Genomic DNA, 21,793 nt, shown 5'->3' with positions numbered 1-21,793 from the left:
AAAAAGCTAAAAAGTGAAGTCCACTGGCAGGAGGGTTTGACTTTTATTCAGTCCCCCAGAGCGAAGGCCACGTGTGAGAGCCAAACAATGCACAGGTGGATCCAAATTTCCCTGAAATTCAGTGAGCTCTTACACAGCTGGGTTTGACCCAGGTCTTTCTCTAGTTTTCTCAGTGATTTGTAGGATGGTGCTTCCTTGTCCCTGTGGGCTGCAGAAGAGAGTTCTGGCACTTGGAAGCACTCCAGTCCTTGAGCACTTGTCTGCACGTGAAGGCAATGATTTGCCAAGCTGGAAACTGCAGAAGTAGGATGCAAGTGAAATCATCTGGTGTTTGTCTGAGGACAGAAGGCTTTGTGTTTGTTCTGTTTCGACTGTTTGCCCAAAGGACAGGTGATCTTTAACAGTCTTATTTGCATTCACTGCAGGAGAGGCACCCAACTTTGCCCTACCTGGACAAGGTGGCAGTTTTCCAAGTATTGTGCTCATTTTGTATAAACCAGCAAGTTAAAGCTCCCTTTCTCTTCTAGACGACCGGTTGCTCTTACCTCAATAAGTGATCCATCTGACTGTATGATGCGGATGACCATCACCATAGGGATGCAGATCATGGAGGAAAGGGCAAGAACCCAGCCCAGGCCAATTGCCCAGTCTGGGTATGTGTAGACCTTGTTGTAGGTCAGTGGTTTGTACTTGGCCAAAGAAAAGATAAAGCACCCCTGTGGATGAGAAAGGAAAACAAAGTGAGGCTCAAAAAATGCTGAAAGCAGTAAGGCTATGGTGCTACCACTGGCTCTAAGGAAGACAGGCAGTGAAAGGCAGAGCTGATGGATACCGTAGGTATTTCAAACCAGTGGGGGATTTATTCTTCCATTTAAATTATTGAAAGAGCATCTGCATTTGCTTATAGGTGAACTGCTGCTTTGCAATAGGGTCTTAAGCAATGGTGCTGAACAGCTGTAATACTCTGCCTGTTCTTTTTCAGGGCTCAAATATTTGCTATACACTGCAAGGAGGTTATTGGGATGTTCTTCGCAGCAAATTACATACTTCAAGCTGAGTGCCTGCCTCAGATTGCTCACGTCTTTTTGTTAAAATGGCCTAGTAGTCCTATTATACTTAAAGTAAGGAGAGCTCTTGGAGAGTGAGTTTTCTGTGTCACGAATGTAATATTTTGCCAATCCTAAGAAAAATCCACTCAAATGCAGTCAACTGCAATTTGCGCGGGCACAGTAGAGAGCTGTCATGTTAACAGCTAACATCTCAGAATGTGAGGGGTATGTTCAAGCCTCCAGCATCTCTTTGCAAATTGGTCTCTGAATGCAACAGCCTTCACTCAAAGAGAAGCAGTAAGAGGTGGCTCAGAGCTGCCACGTGGAAGACTTGAAAGAGCATGGGTCAGTACTCACCACGCAAAGAACTGGTGTGATCACAATCCAGCTCCATTTCATCCAGGGACCAGGTCTGTATCCAATCATATCCTCAATGGCATCATAAATATTATCAGCGCCTGTGACGGATCAGAATCGAGCGTATAAAAGCCATGTAAGCACTGCAGGATTACAGCTGCTCCCCTAGCCCCTCCAAGGGGTATTTAAAGCGAAGATGAGGGTGTCAGATGTATTGTTCAAACGCTTCCTATGGCTGTGAAGTTTAAGCTGATTTTCTCCCTGAGAAGGTCAAAGGTTGGGGGACTCTCTTCCTACACCTCCCTCATTATTCGGATGCGGGATGCAATGCTGATCCCTCCTGCCCCCGTCACGCACCCACTCCTCTCCCCAGACTCTCACTGAACTTGCCACAGGGATCACCATGGGAAGGACATGACAGCAAATGGTACATCCTGCTTCTACAGAAATCTGACTGATGTGGAATGGAGGCTTTGTCTATTCTGCTTTTCTAAGGAGATGGAGTACATGAAGAACCAGGGAAACAACCTGTCCTAAGCAGCAAACATCTTCTGATTGTTCCTCAGCTGCCATCTCAGGCAGCTACAGAGGCTGCTACTGTCAGACCTTGGTACTCAGCATCGCCTAAAAGTAACAGGACAGAATATACTTTTCTGCCAGCTTTCTTTTTGTATTTTTTATTTGGTTGTCTTGCCCCTTGCGGACATTGCAGCTCTGAAAGGAAATTCTCTGAGACAAACAGGAATTTTCATGGCTGGCCAAACTTTCAACTCTCTTCTCTAAACTTAACACATGTAAATGCTTAATTGTGCTTTTATTAATTAGCAATGGAAAAATACTTTTTTTGTGTGGAAAAACACTGGAGGCTGGCTTCATCCCAGATGCAAATTTGTCTCCAAGATGTCAGTGCAAATTTAGATTAATGGTATGTGTCTGTTGCTGGGAAGAAGATTCTGGGGTGGCTGATGATTAAATGTTTGGCTAGCAAAATTGTCACTGACTCATCAAAAGGTATCAGATGAAAGGATTCTCACTTACCATAAACCCAGGCTACAGCAATACATTCAAAGAATGCAACCCACAAAAGGCATACACCACTAGCTGCATAGTAGTCAAAGAGTTGAAAAACATACATGCCACCCTGTAAAAGAGAGACACAAGGGATTAGGATCCAAAAGGAAAAAACCAATACTTCAGGCCCAGCTCCCAGTAGCATCTACCAACGTATTTTAATGATTGCTGTTAACGAGAAGAAATATCAACCAAGTAGGTAAGGTAAATATTTGCATCACCTTCCCCAGGGAATACATGTTTACTATAGGAAGGATTCCAAAAAAGACAATGATTAAACAAAATTAAGCCACTTCGTATAATCTACTGAGACACTTAAATCTTTCCTTCTTAATAGTATTTTAGGATGGGCATTTATAGAAATAAACGATGTAAAGACATAATAGGTTACCTAACATTAACGTCTCCCAAATACTAAAAATGGAAATCAGTTTATCAGAAGGATATTCACTTATTAATTGAGTGGAAAGACTTTTTTCATGAGAATAGTTCATTTTTTTCTTTCTATTTATACTATGCTGTTAGACTCTTTGCTCTCAATACAGTGAACTGTATATACCTGTACTTTTACTTGAAAAGCTGTGTTTGTTAGGTGCCTCTGTTACAGGTGCTATTTTAAATCCCACAGTTGTGCTCTTCCAGTTGTTTTTAAAATCTGGCTTGGATTTTATTTTGGAGATAAATATCACAGTGCAGTCACTGGAACACATTCCCGTCTTGTTTATACTAGAATAAATCCAGTGGTATTTAATTGATTCAAATCTGTGTAACTAAGATAAAAATCTCTTTCCCTGCATGCACTGGATGGATTCTTAATCTGCTCTGTGGAAGGTTCCCAATGTGTTTTATCATTTAGAGCCAGATGTTAATATTCATGCTCATGTTGATTAGTACCGGAGATCAAATTGAATTTAATGAGATTTCATGTCTCTGTTCCTCTAACTCAAAAGGGGGGAATATATAGCTCCCTTTCAAAATGCTTTCAGATCTAGGGATGAAACATTCTCTGTAGATCTAAAGAGCACTGCTCCTCTGAGTGGCTAATTCCATGCAGTCTCATTCATAGCTAAAATTGGTCTGAAAACTGTCTAAAAAAGAAGGCAATTTCTAGCACTGGTGCTACTTACCTCAGTCACCATAGTTAGTCCCAGAAGATAGCTAAGGAAACATACTATAGCGATGAAGATTTCCCGTCGGTAACCCTTCCTTAGGAAGGATGGGTGCAGATCAACTAATGACGTGATCTGTCCTTCAACTTCAACAAACTAAAGGGGAAAAACAACAACAGAAAAACGTGACTGGAAAATTACCCACCATATTTAATCCGGGCTCATACGTGTGAGCCATACCTGAACAAATGCTCCACAGCAACACCCTAACTGTACTCTGTGGCAAAAAGCTGCTCTGAATAAATAAATCAGAAACCATTCCTTTGTAACCCAGAGGTTGAAGCGTGGGGGTAGTAGTCACGTCGGAACAAGCTTTCAGAATTGCTGTTCATTTCCTAGCAGCTTTACGAACTACCAAAGGGGCTCTGTAAATGCAAGCCACAAGGATAAAGGAAGTTAATTTGATGACACAAAGGCACTTATGTGGCTTTTATGTTGTAGCTGTTCCAGATGAATACAAGATGTGTGCTAGAAAAGAGACAGAGAGAAAACACTCAAAAAAGCCTAAGCTAGGAGATCTAGGAGAGTACCTCCCAGCCTTTTTTTTGATGTGCCAGAAAACCTCACAGGTACTAGTTAGGTTAATTCCACAATTGGCTATAATTCTACTCTTGGGTTTGCTAGTGAAAATCCAGCCAAGGGAAAGCAGACTTTGATGTGAAATAGCAGCTCTTCTTGACTGAACTTGTCTTTTCTGAACCTGTGAGCAGAGCACCTCTGACTGAGGCTCTGGGGTACCTCTGCAGCAATAATGGTTCATAGAGTCCTCATACAAAGATTTGGTAAACTATTTGCACATGTAAATCAAAAATGAAGCTCTGAATAGATGAGCTAAAAATCTTACTTTATCTAGCTTCATGATAACTATATTTGTACTTACTTGCCATTGGAAAACTACATCTGAGATGTGTAACTTAAGTTAACCAAATAACCCAAATTGGGTTTCAATAAAAGTTTAAAGTTAATCAAAAACCAGATGCACTTCACCCATGGAGAGAAGTGACTACGGAACTCCCCCCAGACAAATCTGAAGAAGGGATCATTCAGCTGATCTGTACTTTCAGCCTGGCAAGGTACAAAAGCACCAAGTTCAATGAAGACATGAGGATACCACGGAGAACCAAGGCTGCCTCTGTAGAAACGATCTTCGCTCTAAGTGGATAGATCATCTTATAACTAATGAGTTATCAAGGGGAACATTATTTCAGGAAAAGCTACCTTTTCCTACCCAGTATCTATACAGCTCTTACAGTGCCCAGAAGTGCCCTGTAACAACTCTACCCTCTTTGGCCACGAGCTGAAGCTCCATTTTGGAAACACAGACCATCCTGCAAACACTCCACCAGATTTTGTTGCCTCCTGTCTTGCTACTTTGACTTCTGTAAAACTGGTTTTCTTTTTAAATGCAACCCTTTCCTTTGGGCTGATTTGATCTTAAACTGCTCCGGCATTCCAGAAACTTGCTTGACTGCACTCCAAAAAACCAGAGGGGTGGAAGAGAGAAATTAAGCGCTCCAATTAGTTTTAATCATTCTACGCAGCATTTTAAAATTACTAGACAGCTTCCAATTTGCATAAGCACAGGGTTGCTGAACCACGGCATTGGGCACTTTTACATTTACTTTGGAACGACTGAAAGTAGCTCACTAGAGTTCAAAGATTAAGCCGTAAAGAGCAATTTAGGGCAAATGAAATATAAAAAATGTATAAGATTAAGTACACAACTGGGTAAAAATCCATTTACGGATCTCTCCTCATATGAGAGAGCATTTAGCCTAAATGAACATTCCACCCTTACCAATTGGGTTTTTATAATCTGACTTTCCATTTGAGTGCAGAAGGCTGCCTGTTGCCCTGAAAACTTCGGCAATTTTGAATGTGTAGTTACTGCATAATCCCTGGTCACCCATGTTTCCTCGTAAATGGACTATCTAGAAATGATTTACAGGTTCTTTTGAGGTATTTAGTCCAACATTCCTATAAGCAACCACTGGGAAAAATAACCTAACTTCTTGGACTGAACTTTTAGATTTTTTTATGCTCACTAATTAATAGCAGCATGTGCTATATAATTAGTACAGCTGAAACCCGAGATGCTTTCTTGCCCATTTGGAGGTACTGAATGTGCGCTGGTGACGTGAAAGTCAGCAGGATCCCACATTGCTCAGCAGCTCTGAGCCTAAGGCCACTGAAAAAGGCTGCGCCTTTGTCTTCTGTTCGTGAAGCCACCCTGGCTATACTGCACAAAACATTTTGTGCTTTTTGTGCCTCATGATGGCTTCCCTTTTCTTTTTCGGCACTTGGCAACTATCAAAGCCTGTATTCCTAGTTGTTATTAATTCTTACAAAGTGTTTTAATGTATCTACACACTGCAAATGATCACAAAGTACTCTGTGGAACAAACTTCTGTAGTATTTTATGTTTTAAAATGATTAAGCTTTTCTCCAGAGTAGGAAAATACTGCACTATGACCAAAATAGTGGTATTTTGAGGCCAGACTGGCACTGCTATTTAGGTTAGGGAGTACTGCCCTAGTCTTGTGCACTCCATTTACTCCTGATAACAAAGACTTATTGAGCCACATCATACTATGAATTGACAGTCATAGATTCATCAAATGCAGCCCCTACACTAAAAAGCAATCCAGCTGAATTCCTCCTAAGCAGCATCAGAGGTCTCCTCTTCTGAACTCATGACTGTAAACCCAGCTTTTCTGTCAGCAGCACCGAGGCAATAAGCCACATATCTCTTACCCATTGTACTAACCTGGCTATCCAGTCCAAGCAACAGAAGCATAATAAAAAAAAGGATTGCCCAAAAGGTGGGCAGCGGCATCATGGACACAGCTTTTGGGTAGGCAATGAAGGCCAGGCCTGGACCTAGAGAAAAAGAAAATAGGAAAGGGGGAAGGGAAGGGAGAAGAAATAGTAAGTACCAGCTCTTTGGTAAAGGTAGCCACACTCAAATGCAGGAATGCCTGGTTCCGTTCAGATAAATCCAAACGCGGCTGGAAATACCAGAAGTGAAACAGTTTGGCTCTTTTATCTGAAATCGAAGCACGCATGACTACAGCAGAAACCACAGGCAAACCCCCGAGGCCATTGCTAACAGATCACCAGTTTTAACATCTGTCTCAAACATGCCAATAATGGAGGTGTCCTACACCTGCTCGCTTGGATGCAGGACAGTATTGGGGGCAGGGGTAGAAGGGGTGACCCAGGGGAATGGCAGAATCCCACTGCTAGCCCACACGGTCACGATGAAGATGATGACGATGAAACTCTTTTGCATGCAGGGAAGGGGACTCTGCTCCAAACATTCCCTGGGATCTTCGCTAACGCAACCACTGTTTCCCTCTGTATGAAATCTCCAAACCCAGCATGGCTTTTCTAGAGCAGGGTTTGCACTCCAGGAGTCTGCTCCTTCGCTTCTGCAAACCCTCACAGCTGCACTGAAGTGATCAGGCTACTCCTAGTTATATCAGCTGTGGTCCCTGAAAAAAATGCCTCCTGCTGTTAGGAACTGCTGGTGTGTAAAAATCATTCTGTGTAAAATCCCTTCCCCATGCTGTCACATCATCTGCCCCTATCTGGCCAGCCTACGCAGACCTGCCATGGTAACGCTGAAGATGACCAACATCAGCCCCAACTGCAGAACGGATGCAACAGTCTGGGAGCACCAGCAGGGCTGGGAATAAGTGCCTGGCTTCTCTGCTCTGGAAAACAAAGCCTTGTGTGCGAGTGCTCATCACTAGACTGGGGCTCGTCTGCGCTGTGAAGCAGACGGCATCTCACTCACCCCCACAACCCGAGCACACGGGCAGGGCCCTTGCTTGCTGATCTCCAAAGGCGCTCTCACCCGGAGCCAGGTGCTATCAGCTATCGCTTAGGAGAGCTTTTGTGGAGAGAAAGAGCCTTCTCCAAGTGGGAGACAGGAACACTGGGAAGCCAGCATTTATGGCAGGCTCTCAAAGAGGCCGTAGAAATTTGGTGAAGCTGATAAAAAAATTCTGAGGGCAGATTTAAATTCAGATTAAACCCAGGAATGCCTGGCTTGTCTGTTTATTTGGTTTAAGGAGCCTTGAAAACTGGCATTTTCCAGTATTTTAAAGTGGATTCAAGTAATTTTCAATGTGAAAAGGAATTTTTTTAAACTGCTGCAGTGCGGGGACAGAAATCTCATCTCTGATCTGTACATAAAAAATCTCTAACGCTGCTCTTCCTACCTCCCACTTTTCCTTTCCAACAAGAAAGATGGAAAAAGAAGCAAGAGAAAGAGGCAAAAAAAATATGACTTTTTTCAAACTAAAGAAAACTTTAAGTCACTGAAAATATTTGAAGAGAAATAAATACAAATTAGCCAACAATCGAGCAACTAATTTTATTTAAAATGAAACACAACTAAGATTTTATATGACAGAAGATACCAAAAAATTGGTGAATGTCTCAAATTTTGGGGGGGCTTTGCTTTTTTTCCCCCTAATTCAGTGGATACAGTAGATTGTCCCTGAGGGAGAACTGCTACCAGATGGCATTTGCAGCTGATCTGTGCAATTGATGAGACAGATGTAAAACTGCTCTCCTCAAAACTTGCTGCAATTCTGTATGCTTTGGCCAGTGAAACTGTCCTTGCACTGTGATACCATCTACTACCAAGTGCCCTAAGCCCTGTGCTAGCTTTGATCTTCCTTTGAAACTAAGTGTTGAAATATAAAGAGAAAAGTCCATGTGAAAGAAAATGTTCCTAGCATCCCCTCGACTGAATTTCAATAATCAAAAATCATATTTAATTTGAAACTCTGTTGCTCTGAAGGGTGTTTTGTAGAAGTGAAGCACTTGTGGCTGCTATTAAGAGCTAATTAGGACCGCCACAATCCCAGCCCACTCGCTGGCCGTTTGCTGGCGAAGTGCCACGGCACGGCTGGAGATGCGCCCCGGGAGCAGAGCGCTGCGGAGGCAGAGACCAGGCAGGCATTACGGAGACCAAGGCACTATAGTCAGGCCTGCATAATCTGAATTTGTTTGCAACTGGAGTTTTAAAAAAGGCAGATCTTATGCTGTTTTAACGCTGCCACAAATTGCACAGGCAGTAATGTATTTCTTCCAGCCAGAGACACAGCAGATTAGACAGGACTCACTATGGTGTTCTTGAGCCTCCACTGCTTTCCTCTCTCCCTTTAAAAGTATTTTTGAAAAAAAAATCAAGTGCTATTTATTAAAAATCTCCTTTCACTGGGAAGTCAAAGGGGTCTAATGTACTGTGGTGTAAATTTAAGCCAATGAAAGTTGGCAGCAATGACCAGTGCTTTAAGTGGGAGCCATCCCTCACTGATGAGGGTGTCCCAGGAACATTGCACCAAAGCTGAATTTGGCACAGGTAAAAAAATGTGGCCATGAGATTCTGCTGTCAGCAGATTTGTCAATGTTCCCCTGGCTTGCAGAAAGGCAAACAAGGAAACAAATGGTGTCACGCACAGGGCAGGAGGGATTTCACTTGCTGGGCGGAGACGCGGGGGAGCAGGAGGTCTTGGCCCCGTGGACAACATCCTCTCCCTGGTGCTACAGCCAAGCGGCAGCGCCTCTGCTCACCTTTTTCCTGACCCAGGGGAGCAGTTCTGACCTTGTGTCATAAGAAACTTAAAAAGGCAAGGCCGAAAAAAGAGGCCTGAGCGCCTGCTGAATGTCTCTGTGCTGAGAAGTCAGCAGCAGGGCAGCAGCAGCAGCAAGAGCCTCCCCCATGGCCCCACGTGGGCCCTGGGTGCTCGTCCCACGGGGACCAAGAGTGGTCTCCAGTGGTTCTGCACTAGATCTCTGCTGAGAAAGGCAGCACGTAAACCCATGGGAAGTGGTTTGGATAATTTTGGTAATGTTTACTGTCATGTAAAAATGTCCTTTCAGATTTAGGTGAAGACCAGCCAGTGATGATGCACAACCCAGTGAACAGTCAGATGGTTGCAATCTCTGGCCATTAGTTACTAGGGCTGACTTTATTTAAAGTCATTTATGTAAAGCAGAAAACCTGAAGGAATCAACAGCAAAATATGCAAGAAGCTGAAAGCCAAGTTTGGAAGCTAATCAGTGCCTTTGTTGTCCCTGTAAGCTATAAAATCCCTCCTTTAAAAAATGGTTTTTGAGCTGTTGAAAAAATGCTACGTAAACACTAAGTGTGTTAGTTAATTTGTATGTAAACATTATTTAACAATCCAGTGTTACTACAGAATTAATTCTAAAAATGTCAAGCAACAGGAATATAGCTGCTTGTTTATCAGAGATTTAATAATAAAAAGTAGAATAAATATTGACCAGATAAAAACCTAATGTGGAAATACTTTTAACAATGCTACTCTTGGAATTGATCCACCTACAAAGCAAAAAAAAATGGGGCTATTTATGATTCATTCAATAGGATTATTCCCTTGCTTCTTGTTTTCAAACAAAGCAATCAACCTCCAATCAAAATAAGCATTATGTCCAAGACTGTTAACTAATTGCACTTGCAAGAGATATGCCAATTGCAGCCACCGAAGAATCCAGTAGTGCCACCAATGTCATTAGTTTTTCATTAGCCCTCGTGAAGTGAGGTATTTTTCTTAAAGACTTAACTCCCAGAGCCATGTGATTAGAAGATATATTGACTTTTTCTTTTTAATAGCATATTTGCAGAGGAAAGCTTTCAAATACTATGCAGGTGAATTAAAATTGCTCAAAAAAATCAGAAAGAAACGCCAAAAGTGCACTTGGGTGACACTGTTATTAATTGAATCTGATTAGCCTTAAGCCTCATGGCTGTCGAGGCCTGACTCATTATTTTTGAATGGTAATTCCCATCTAATCTGTCTGTTCTATGTGAAAACACATGGTTACACCTGCCCTCACGGACAAGACATACACAGAGGAAAAAAAGTCATCTGCTTTGTCTGAGATACGTTCACATGCTATGAGGATTTAGCCTTCTTCAGCTGCATGTGTGCAGCTGGAGGTTAATGGGAAGAACAATTCTGAAATAAGGGAGGAACCTAAGTGTACATCCAGTTTTAAAATGGACTTCTCACAGTTCTGTCAACCTCACCCTGAAGCTACAAAGGACAAAGGCAGGACTGCAACAACTAGAGTTCCTGTGGATGAAACGGGCCACAGAACCCAGGAGATGGGAGTTCTCCAACTTCTCTTGCCTTTCAGTGAGATGTGGGAATATACGCGGGTATATCCCTTCAAAAGGCCAAGGTAACAGCCCCACTGCAGTGCTGTGCTGCGAGCAAGCAAAACTGAGCTATGAAAAATACATAAGCACTGGCTATTTGCATTTGGATGAAAATAAAGGTAGTCTGAAAAGAAGGATGGAATAAATTCTTGAATCAATGGCATTCTGGACCCTGGATAAAGGTGTGGTTATCTTAACTCTAACCTCAACGCAAATGGATTAGCACACTCTAGGAAATGTGGTCGCTGCCCTGTTAATCAAGACAGAGTAAACAATACAACCCCAGCTAACCCTCACTGCTCTAGATGAAAGCCCAAATCAACAGTGCACTTATTTTTCTGGAGATTATGGGAAATCTTGTTCTGTTTTTATTGCTTAGATGTTAGCTGATTGAGTCTGCAGAACTTTGCTCACACGCTAGGCGGCAGTGCCCACCACCACTGCCACCAACACCATCGTACCTGACTCTGCCACATCAGCAATGTTCACCCCTTGCTCTTGTGCCATGAAGCCCAGGACGGAAAAAATTGCGAAGCCAGACACAAAACTGGTACCACTGTTCAGGCATCCCAGCAGCAAACAGTCCCTAAGTCACACATATGTCATGGAGCAAGTTAATTAAAAAAAAATTAACCCATTGTCCCTACTTTATTTACATCATTTAGCTAAAACACTAAACCCCCTTGGATGGAAACTTGCCTATAGCAGTTGTATTTGTACTTGTTGTAGCTCCCCAGGGAAGTCATTGCTCCTAAGCAGATTGCATATGAGAAGAAGATTTGTGTCCCTGCATCTATCCAGACCTAAAGGGAAAGATGGAAAAACTGTTATTAACGGCATCATTGCATTGCAACACTCAATGCAAACACACAGTTCAAACTATGCAAAATCAACAAAATAATTGCTTCCATTGAGGGTGATAGCTAAAGGATCAGGGAAGGAGGGAAAGAGAACACCACATTTGCAAGTTTGGCTTTTACAGGGAAAAGAAAATTGTTAGTGTCAGAGCCTACAAGAACATCATCTCTTCAACAGCTCCTCTATCCCCTCCCCAGAGATGCTCAGTATTTCTAGTTTCTTAGTCATTCAGCTGATGCTTCCTGTTGGTGCAACGATAAATGTGTTTCAGTGCAATAGGAAATGCAGAAGTATTTATGACATTGCTCATTTCTGTTGTAATTCATTTCAGTTGGAATCAGCTGACAGTCACTAAACTGAGGATGTGAAAAGCTTGAGAAACAGGTTTATGTATTTGGTTTGTTTATTTTTCTAGCTTTCTGGTTGTTTTTGTATCTGTTCAAATGCAAGATAAAAAGCCATAGGGGTAGGGGGAAAACAAGCAAAATACAATGCACTTTGTAAGATATGTATCTGATCTTGGTCACATGGTTCTTTCTCCTGATTACATTAAAAAAAACATATACAGAGTGAAATAACAGTACATTATCAACTTCTCAGTAAATACATAGCAAGCTATCAAAATGCATCCATTGAATCCCATCTGTTTGCTTCTTGATGCTAATGCAAGCCTGCTAACACCAGTAGAAACCACCAAGGAGTTTGAGTAAGTGAGAATTAAGACTGTAGACCATTACCTCCTCCCTCCCACCCTCACTTCCCAGCACCTTGCTGACTGGTGTCTCCTTGGAGATGCTGCTTTTGCTAGACCGTGGGAGGGGGCCTGCCAGCTCACATGAACCTCTTCTACATTACTGGCTGATGCTCTGGGCTTAGGGCTAATAGTAGATCATAAAAATGATAGAGTTCCATAAAAGAAGATTCATTCATAAAATATAATGTCTCCTGTGAAGAGAATCTCTTGTACAAAGAGGGCAAGACCAGAGAATGAACCAAATTTCCACAATATTGCTTTCAATTATACTTTTCCTACTTCAGCTATTCAGCTATCATTGGAGTTTTATTTTAACCAAATACTCATTAGAAGGAAATAGCAAAGACAGACATTCTTCCCTCTCACTGCGACCAACATTTTGTTATTTTCAAAGATCCCTGTTTTCTTTTTTTTGGGGGGGTATTACATTTCTTTTGCGTTTCTCACATGATCATTATTGGCTGAAATGATGTTGGCCTGCTCAAGTGTCACATATTTGCACTCTGTGAGCACAGACAGAAATCTAATCTTTATCTAATCACAGCCTATACAGAAAGAGTAAGCCTAGCTCCACTAACCAGGGCTAAGTGAACAGTAGTTCCTGTGCCTCAGAAAGCATTTTTCTCCACTTTTGCATGGTTTTCATTCTATTATTTCATTCACTTCTTTCCCAGTCTCCTCCTACTGAGCAGTGGGAGCTTAGTGACACTGGTACTCACAGTTGTCGCTTGTTGTTCCATCTGTGAAGCTCACGAGTCTCTCCTTTGAAACTAAAGACTATCCTCATTAAAAAAATGCATCTCCCTTACCTTACCAACAAGAAAGCTGAGATTGTATAACGGGACAGAGTCTACAGCCTCAGAGTCCTTTGACACAAAAAAAATACACACGCATACACACACATACATACACATGGAAAGATGCATTAACACATGTAACAGTGACCTTCTCAAGCAGATCTCTGGAAAATATAACCCAGCGTTAATGTTCATGCTATATTTGGACCTCTAAAGACCATGGGAAAAAATCTATTGCCATTATATCACCACCATCACCCTCCACCATCCCCCTTTGCATAGGAAATCATCCTGCTCCCCACTCCTGGTTCTGTACCTGTGGGTCAGCTAACCGTGAGATATCAGGATAAAGATAAAACTTGATGCCTTCTGCAGCTCCAGGCAGGGTCACACCACGAATGAGCAGAACAAGGAGCATGATGAATGGGAACGTGGCAGTGATGTACACTACCTGGCAATAAAAAAAAAAAAAAAAGTATGTTTAATCTGTGTCAGTCAATGCTACACCTCCAGAATCAAGAGAGATGTAACAGTGGTAATTCAAAGCCCCCTCATACCTAACAAGGACCGGATCCGAGTTTCTGTGTCTACTTTTAGTTTAATGGTCTTTACCACCTTACTGCTTTAGGCCTAGAGGCAATGCAGGTTCATTAATGCCTCCAGAACCCCAGAGACAGTGGCCATGTCACTCAGGCAGAGAACATGCAGGATTTTACGTAACTCATGACTTTCATTAGAAATTCTGCCTTTGCCCTGTTTGTCCTCCTCACATGACAAGTGCACCTCTGACAGGGAAGCAGAAGAGATTTCCTCACTGAGGGCACCTGAAGCATTACCTCATTCTTTATTTTGCAAACTGTTTTGCAAGCTCTCTGCTACCTCTGATCTTGCTGTGCAGCCTCACTACTGCTTCTCCAGGCAATTTCACAAGGCACTTCTTTCAGAGATGAAGATAATTTGGTCTGTGCTCCTGTGTCTCCCCTTCCCATCACCTCAAATGCATGAAGCCCTTCAGGTTGGCATCAGCCTCAACAGTGGTAATTTCCAGTCCCATAACTTCATTCGTGCCCTTGCTGCCTATTCAGCAACATCATTATTGGAAACTAAGGCTCTATTCATCCAGTTTGAGAATATGTCTTCATTATCTTTAACCTCTATTCCCACTCCCTTTGAATAACAGCCTGCTTCTCTTCTTGTTATCTTCTCATTCATTTGATGAAAGAGCCCTTTGCTTTAATCTCCAGTGCAAGGGTTAATTGAGCTTGCATTTGACAGTTCTATCTTTAGACCCACACTTTTTGACCTCTAATATTTTGTTTTCTTTGCTCATCTGTGCTTTCTCTCATTTTTTATATAACCACTGTGTTACAGTCAAGAATCACTACTGTCCAAGAAAGGGCATTTTTCATGGAGTCAGATGATTCCCCCAGGTAATTACAGTTTGCTGCCATGAGTTAAAATGTATTTTTGTTTTCCAGAATTTGTTTAACTACAGCAAAGCTCGCGGGATGCACCATTTTTCTTCTTAAGTGTGTCCTCTGAGAATAATGACTAGAACTCAAAGCCTGCATTGCCATAATAATTCACAGAGCTGGACTGATTTCATAAAATGAAAGGAAATCTTTTCATACATGTCCTTTTTAATTCTCTCCTTGAATTATCTCTATATTTTCCACTGACAAATAATATATACTACACATTAGCCCAGTTTCACCAAAACCAGAAGGATAAAAGGGGGATTTCTGTGATTTCTTATTTTTTTAATATAAGCCAGGCCTATGAAAAATGGAAGTTTTCTTACCAAAAAAAATATATGCCTTGGTGTATTTGCAGGAACTAAATAAACGACACTCAGAAAGTGGACTTTGTGCTGCAGGTAAAGATTCTCTCGTAACACTGGAGGCATTTTTAAGGTCAAGCACATTATCCAAAGCATAAGCACAACTATTATTTTTTCTCATGATTTCACGTTTATTTGTCCAAAATGCTACTATGAGATTTAAAAACGATGTGGGTTTTTTTTTTTTTTTCCACTCTCCAAAGAGCCATTAACACGCTGGAAAGCAGGGAAGTGCTATAAACAACCATCTACTAAAGTAAACTAGACTTCTCAAATAATTCAAGTCCTCCATTAGAGTTTACAGTTTACTTTTGTTTGACCCCAAAGTTAATGGAGTCAACCGGAGACTTTCCAGTGGTTTTGATGGGCTCTGGCTCTACACCCGCATGAGTTCAGACGCTGCAGAGAGGAGGCTGCAAATTCCTACTAACCGTCTTGTCTTAGACATGAGGCCATCTTGCTGGATTTCCAGAAAACACAAGTTTTTAGAAAACTGATTTTAACAGACCTGTTTTCAATCTGTTACCTTCACATGGGCTTGAAATAATGTACCATCGGGAGCTCGGAATAATCTCTCCGTGCTACCGTAACCTGAACTGAGCAGAAACCAGGCTTGCCAAAGGTACTGCAGAAATGTGCGCTTCCACTTGGCTACCGCGGGAGATTTACTGTGTTCACCTTTACTATAAAGCTTACACAATCACCTCATTGGGTCACATCAATCAGAGGGAACTGAGAAGCAAACATTTTTGTCAAGGTATACTTTAGAGGTGTGGAAGCTGTTCTTTGGGGCAAAGCTGGCCAGAAGCCAGGGTAAGGCACCAGCATGATTTTAATGAGGCTCCATGATAAAAATCACAGAAAGCAAGACAGAAACGACAGTAAAGCAAGTAGTTTAGTCAACAGTGGAACTAATGAGGTCTGGTTTCCTACGGAGTTTTGTCTCCTGGTTGATTCTGCAGTGTGTAACAAGGTAAAACTGCTAAATGATGCTTTTTCTGCAGTTGAGGCATTTGCAATTGCTCACTCGTCCTGACTTCTCTGAGGGCTGATAAAAGATGGGTTCATGCTGTGGTTTTTTAATCAGGTGGGACACTAATGAGGTTGCTCCCTCCACCTAGCTGACAAGAAACGTGTGGGAACTTACTATCTTGAGATCTCTCTACCTCTGTTAGACTTACCTGAAACGCTGCCTCAACCAACAGCTAAGAGCCACACATATGCAATGGCTTCAAAAGCCTTTTCTCATGAAAATAGGTTTAAAAACACTACTGTATGCAAGGGGCAACAATATCATGCTTCACGTTGTTAAGTGATTGGCCAAGATTTGCTGTAATTTGCTTCTTGCACGGGAGTAGGGTGAGGTTCAGGAATGATTTAATTGTTATCCTTTAGAGAAAAACATGATTCTGAAGAGCACACGATGGGACTAAAACCACAAACTATCCAGGATCTCTGTTAAGGAGAGTGCTTCTAAATGAGTACCTAAGTTTAGTCTTCTGTGTCTACACAGAGCTCTTCTGTAAGTGAACGGCATTTCAAAAATGCTATGCATCCACCAGTTCCCACTGACTTAAAACATCCTTACCACAACTATGTTAACATCCACCCCGCTGCACTGAGAATGAACTCGGCTGGTGTGAGAGCACAGACAGGGAGCAGAGAGCACCACACATCACAAGCCTAAGACCTGCCACGCTCATGACACGCATCAGTGGGACGCTCATCCTCAGAGAGGCAAAGTGGTACTCAAACCATGCTTGTATCTGCTTCTTGATACCATTCTAATAATGGCTACTTGACTCACAGGCATTTTGAGCACTGGCAATGACTTTTGAAAGTCAGTTGAATCTGAATCCCTCTTTTATTCAGTGCAAAAATATATCTTTTTTTTCAGGAAATGGTGAATACTTTAACAAACAGCATTACTTAGTATTCCTAATATCTGTTAACTGCAATAATTATAAAAAGGGTAAAGAGCACTTACTTTCCCAGTGGATTTAACTCCTTTCCAAATGCAGAAGAAACATATCACCCAGACGAGGAGAAGACACAGTGCTAGATCCCACTTGATAATACCAATATCTTCAATTCCTGAGGACAAGCTCAGCACGTTGCGCCTGAATATTTGAAAGGAAACAAAACAAGAGATGCAGGAGCTCAGTTGATGCAGAATCTGGTTGCGATGGCTGAGAGTATGTGTGATGTGAGTATCTGAGAGGGTGCGTAGGGCAGCAGATCCCCGCCCTTTGAACGCTGCTTGCTAAGTCAGCGTGGCTTATGTGAGCAAAGCTGAGCTTTGCAGCCCTATATCTTCCCTAGGCCTGTGCTACACTTCTGTTCAATACATTGCACAGCATTTAATTTTAAGCTCTTTTTAGCAGCCTGTGACCACCTCAACACAAGATAAGAAAGAACAAAAGAGCTATATTTTATATATATTACTCAGAGCACTGCGGCTTTCACATCTGCTCCCTTGAAGATGCAAGCCCAGCTCACTCTGGCACTGCCACGAACCCCGGCTCTGAAGCCACATGGCAGCATTGCACATGACGTCTCCATCACAGACACTTGCAACGGGCCTGCATCCATGTGTTTCTCCTCCTTTTCAGTTCATTAGCAAGACTGCCCCAAGAAGGGAAGGGAAAAAGCAACGCAGGGAACTATCACGCTGTGTGGCTTTGCGGGGCGAAGGCTGGATTATTGGCTCTCCCCTCTCGGTCCCCCCCCGACACTGCCTGGGCGCGCTGCTGTCTGCCCTCAGCACGGTCTTGTTTAGCTAACTTGAGATAGTTGGTAAACTTATTCTGTCACTTAGGTTAAATAAAAAGAAATTCCTAAGCTGGGTCTTAAGGAAGCAACATCCGGCCATCAAAATCCTCTGTTCCTGAGGGTAAAAATTCATTAAGGCTTCTCTCTTTTGGTAATAGCCATGGGACATTGTTAAATACTGATTTAAAACTATTTTTACTTTTGTGCAACATACACTGTCCTCACACACTGGACAGACCTTGTCATACCCGATACTTACTTCATTTGTCAAATATGTATGAAAGAACAAACTGTTTCTTACTGTTCACTTAGCTAAAACTCCTCTGCAAACAAACCTACTAAACTCTGAAGAGTTTCTGCAAGGTTTTTTTAAGTCAAGGAGAAGCTTAACCTCAATTACAACAGAAATGCCTTACCCCAAGATGAGAGAAATGACCTTGCTACCTAACAAATTGTTAATTAAATTTTATTTTCAGACAGCTATAAAAATCAGCCACTTTCCTTTACCTAAGTTGTGGAGAGCTGAGCCCACAGCAGTCTGGGGTCAGGCCCACAAGTGTGGCGAGCGCAGCTTTGCGTGTGGATCCAGTATGAGACAAACCACTGTGGTTTGTTTTTCCCCTGAATTAATTAAACTTTTTTTTTTTTTTTTTTTTTTTTTTGCTATTACCATGGAAATAATAGCAAATGAAGTCACCGATGAAAAATCTGCAATTAGTTTTTGGAAAAAACCCCTGGATCGACTAGTTTAATAGTACTCAAACCCTCACCCATCTGTTTTTGTGTCTGTGTTTGCCAAATTCACTTGGATTACCTGTGTGAATGTGTTCTCACACCAAATGTTTTATTCTCTCTGAACGTGTGTGTATTTTGTTATAGAAAAGGACTAATGGCACCAGACAGGATAAGTCTGCCCTAATCAGCACAGCTATGGAACAGTGACAAGAAACCCCTCGGTAATGAATATTTGGCCTAAAGTTGCAGTCCTGGTTCACCTGAGCCTAAAGAAACCAGGGAAAAACCTGCTGTGCGTATACAAAAGAAGAAAATATATTTATAAGATGACAAAGTTCAGCTGCAACCTTCTGTGGCTTTTTTAAAAATAAATGGCAATTTTCCAGTCTAAGGGGCAGTTCATATTAAAAAGGTAACCTATAGAGCTAGCTCTCAGGAAGCCATGAATAATTAACTGCAAATGCTTATTGGAACAGGGAGCTCCATTAATGCATTCAGCTACAACTTCTTCGCTTTTTATTAGGGAACTAAAAGCAAGAGGTCATCTCACCTAGAGTTTGTCCCAGCAATCCTTTCAAGCTTTTTTGGAGGGCACCCCAGTGGGTTACTGAGAGCCAGATATGTTACTTTGCTGTGGTGAGGCAGCAAGCGCGCTAAGTGATGTGCTGGCTTTCTCTGTCCTGCGTTATCTCATCTCATGAAGATCAACTACCTCAAGGAATCCACTCAGAATTACCAGGGGACCCCCAGCGTTACAATTGTTTCATGAAATCTAACCCAACATATTTTTGCCACAGAAGCACTCAACCTGGATTTGCGATACCCTGGAAATTCAAGTTCAGGAAGGAGCACAACCCAGGCTATGCTGGTAGCTCTTCAGTTTTGTTACACAATGCATTGCTGCTTAGATTCAGGCAAGCCCACTCAACTAACGTCATGGCATTTATATATGAAGCTGTTACTAATTCTAATTTATAGCCTTGATGCTGTCATTAACTGTCACTCATATATAATCAATGGGACAACAGGCTGGGGCTGAGTTTGTTGTAAACATGAGTTCTTGAACCTTGTTGATACACTAATATGTTCTAGTGATGTGCAATATGGAAATGTAATAGGAGCTGTAACTGGCTCTAGAACATAAACAAAAATAAAATTAGGAGAGTTATGCAATCCCTGAAGGATATTCCAGCTCGTTAATCAAGTGAATGCAGACAGGACCTTTTGTACCAGGAAAGGCGAAGCACCCTTTCGTGTTGGATGGACAAGAATAACTAACACTGAAGCAGTTGTACCAGAAGAATATTAGAAGGAGAATATGAAACAATTTTTAAAACTCTCAAGTTTGCCCCTAAGGCAGAGACAGCTGCCCTAGATTTTGTTTAGTTTTTGTGTTGCTCCCTTTGGGATTACATGCCATTAGCATGTGATGGTCTTTCTTGGGATTTGAACGAATAAAGTCTGCTGATTACAAATATTTATAAACACTTGGCCAGCACCAGACAATCAGAGGTTTTGTTCAACCATAATTATCCCATAACACTTATCCCTTATGTATTAATATGTGTGTAAGCCTTTAAGGTTTTGGACTTCAAAATAAAATCTTTAGAACTAAGACATGAAGCATGTGATAATACCAAGAGGTAAGTCTCCTGATACAAAGCCAGATTTGCTTAACTCCCTTTTATTGCTGCTCAAGCAAGCATGTGATTTGCACAGAACATTAATTCAAATGAACTGAAATGTCAGGCTGTACTATATGTCCAGGCAGGCTGAGAAGGACACGTGTTATTCAACACGAAGAGGTTAATGCATCAGCGTGGTCAATTGTATCTGGGCAGCATTAGTTTTACAAAGCAGTACTGATGAGGACGCTACATAAATATCCCACAATAAAAATGGCATTGGGTTTCAGAAACCAAATACTCACAAACCCCTGAATTAAATCGGAATTCATTGTGCCACAAAGCAGATGGATATCTTCAGTTAAAGACTATTTATTGACCTGTCCTTTCGATGTGGGTAGCTCCCTGGCTGGCAGCTGGCATTGTCTATGATGGCAAAGTACCTGAAAGTTCTTCAAATTATTTTTAATTTCAGAACTGTAAAGAATAGTAGCACGGCTGGGGAAAAACTGGGGATACTAAATGCTTGCACCATGTGAAAGCTATGCAACTTTAATTACAACAGTTCTGCATGATCTCTGTTCTTACTTTAAGACACCAATAGCTGTTTATGCAGAGAGAACAGCTATTTTTAATACTTCTGTAAGTGCCATGAGTCCCGAAGGCAGCTTGCTCTGTTAAGGGCAGTTCCACTCATGATGAAACAGTGAGCTATGGACAGTATGTCTGTACTAGTAGGATTACGGAGACAAACTCCTCCCTAGCGTGACTCCAGGGAAGAGTTCATTTCATCATGTTTAAAACTGTTATATGAGGACAAAAGTTAAAGTGGCTGCAAAACGCAAGAGAGTCGCCCGCACGAGCACTGATCACTGAGCAACCTTTGCTCCATCCAGCTGTGCTACAGAAAGAGAGAGGGCAAGACAGAGGGAAGGGGAAAGTGCTGTGAGGATCAAGGATTTGTCCTCCAGCCTCAGGCACCTCCAGCCTGACTACATCTGTTAGGCTGTGCCTGCAGGAGGATTTGGTTCAGCTTGCAGGGGAGTTTTGAGGACAAAAACTTGTTTTCTTTTAGAGCAAACTTAACTAAAAGCTCCACCCATAACGTGCTCCCATGGGGACACTGTTCCAGACAGGCTGCCCTGCCATAAGGCCCTTGACCATATACCTGCTGTGTTGTTACCCACAGAAAGCTCTGGTGTCCCCCGAGGTCCTGGAGCCTCCACTTTTTCTTTTACAACCTCTTTTCCAACTCCCAGACCTATTCTCTTTTGCTATGGCATCTTCAGTCTCCTGAAGTAGACATGCCACCTGGGGCCCCAGGGAGACAACTTGGCCCATAAATCAGTGTATTATAGGAGCAGAAGCTTCTGGAGCAGGAAGACAACCCCATGGACACATCAGGAGGCTGCTAAGCTCATGGCTGCCCCCAGGTACAAGAGGACCTGCGAGCAAAATTACTGCACAAAACTGATGATGAACACAGTGCTTTTGAAGTCCTGGGAAAGCAACTCTGTTTCAGGGGCAGCACTGTGGACCCATGCTTCTTAGGGAGGTCTTGAGGA

General features: G+C 42.1%; 1 protein-coding gene across 10 annotated transcripts in view; it reads right to left on the bottom strand.

The window, feature by feature from the left end:
- Positions 1–21,793, bottom strand: part of SLC6A6 (solute carrier family 6 member 6) — a 118,094-nt gene that overhangs the window by 8,035 nt on the left and 88,266 nt on the right. For all 10 annotated transcript variants that reach the window (XM_074835654.1, XM_074835659.1, XM_074835661.1 and 7 more), the window contains 9 exons: positions 17,084–17,216; positions 13,573–13,707; positions 11,547–11,650; positions 11,309–11,433; positions 6,414–6,526; positions 3,605–3,742; positions 2,445–2,547; positions 1,407–1,507; positions 546–716 (listed from right to left, as the gene is read on the bottom strand). In XM_074835654.1, the coding sequence (XP_074691755.1) occupies positions 546–716; positions 1,407–1,507; positions 2,445–2,547; positions 3,605–3,742; positions 6,414–6,526; positions 11,309–11,433; positions 11,547–11,650; positions 13,573–13,707; positions 17,084–17,216 (1,123 nt within the window). The remainder of the gene's footprint in view (positions 1–545; positions 717–1,406; positions 1,508–2,444; positions 2,548–3,604; positions 3,743–6,413; positions 6,527–11,308; positions 11,434–11,546; positions 11,651–13,572; positions 13,708–17,083; positions 17,217–21,793) is intronic.

Source organism: Strix aluco, chromosome 11, assembly GCF_031877795.1.
Source record: "Strix aluco isolate bStrAlu1 chromosome 11, bStrAlu1.hap1, whole genome shotgun sequence".
In the NCBI taxonomy this organism is placed as follows: Eukaryota; Metazoa; Chordata; class Aves; order Strigiformes; family Strigidae; genus Strix; species Strix aluco.
Note: the sequence above shows the minus strand (reverse complement) of the source record. Positions and strands in the feature narration are given on the sequence as shown.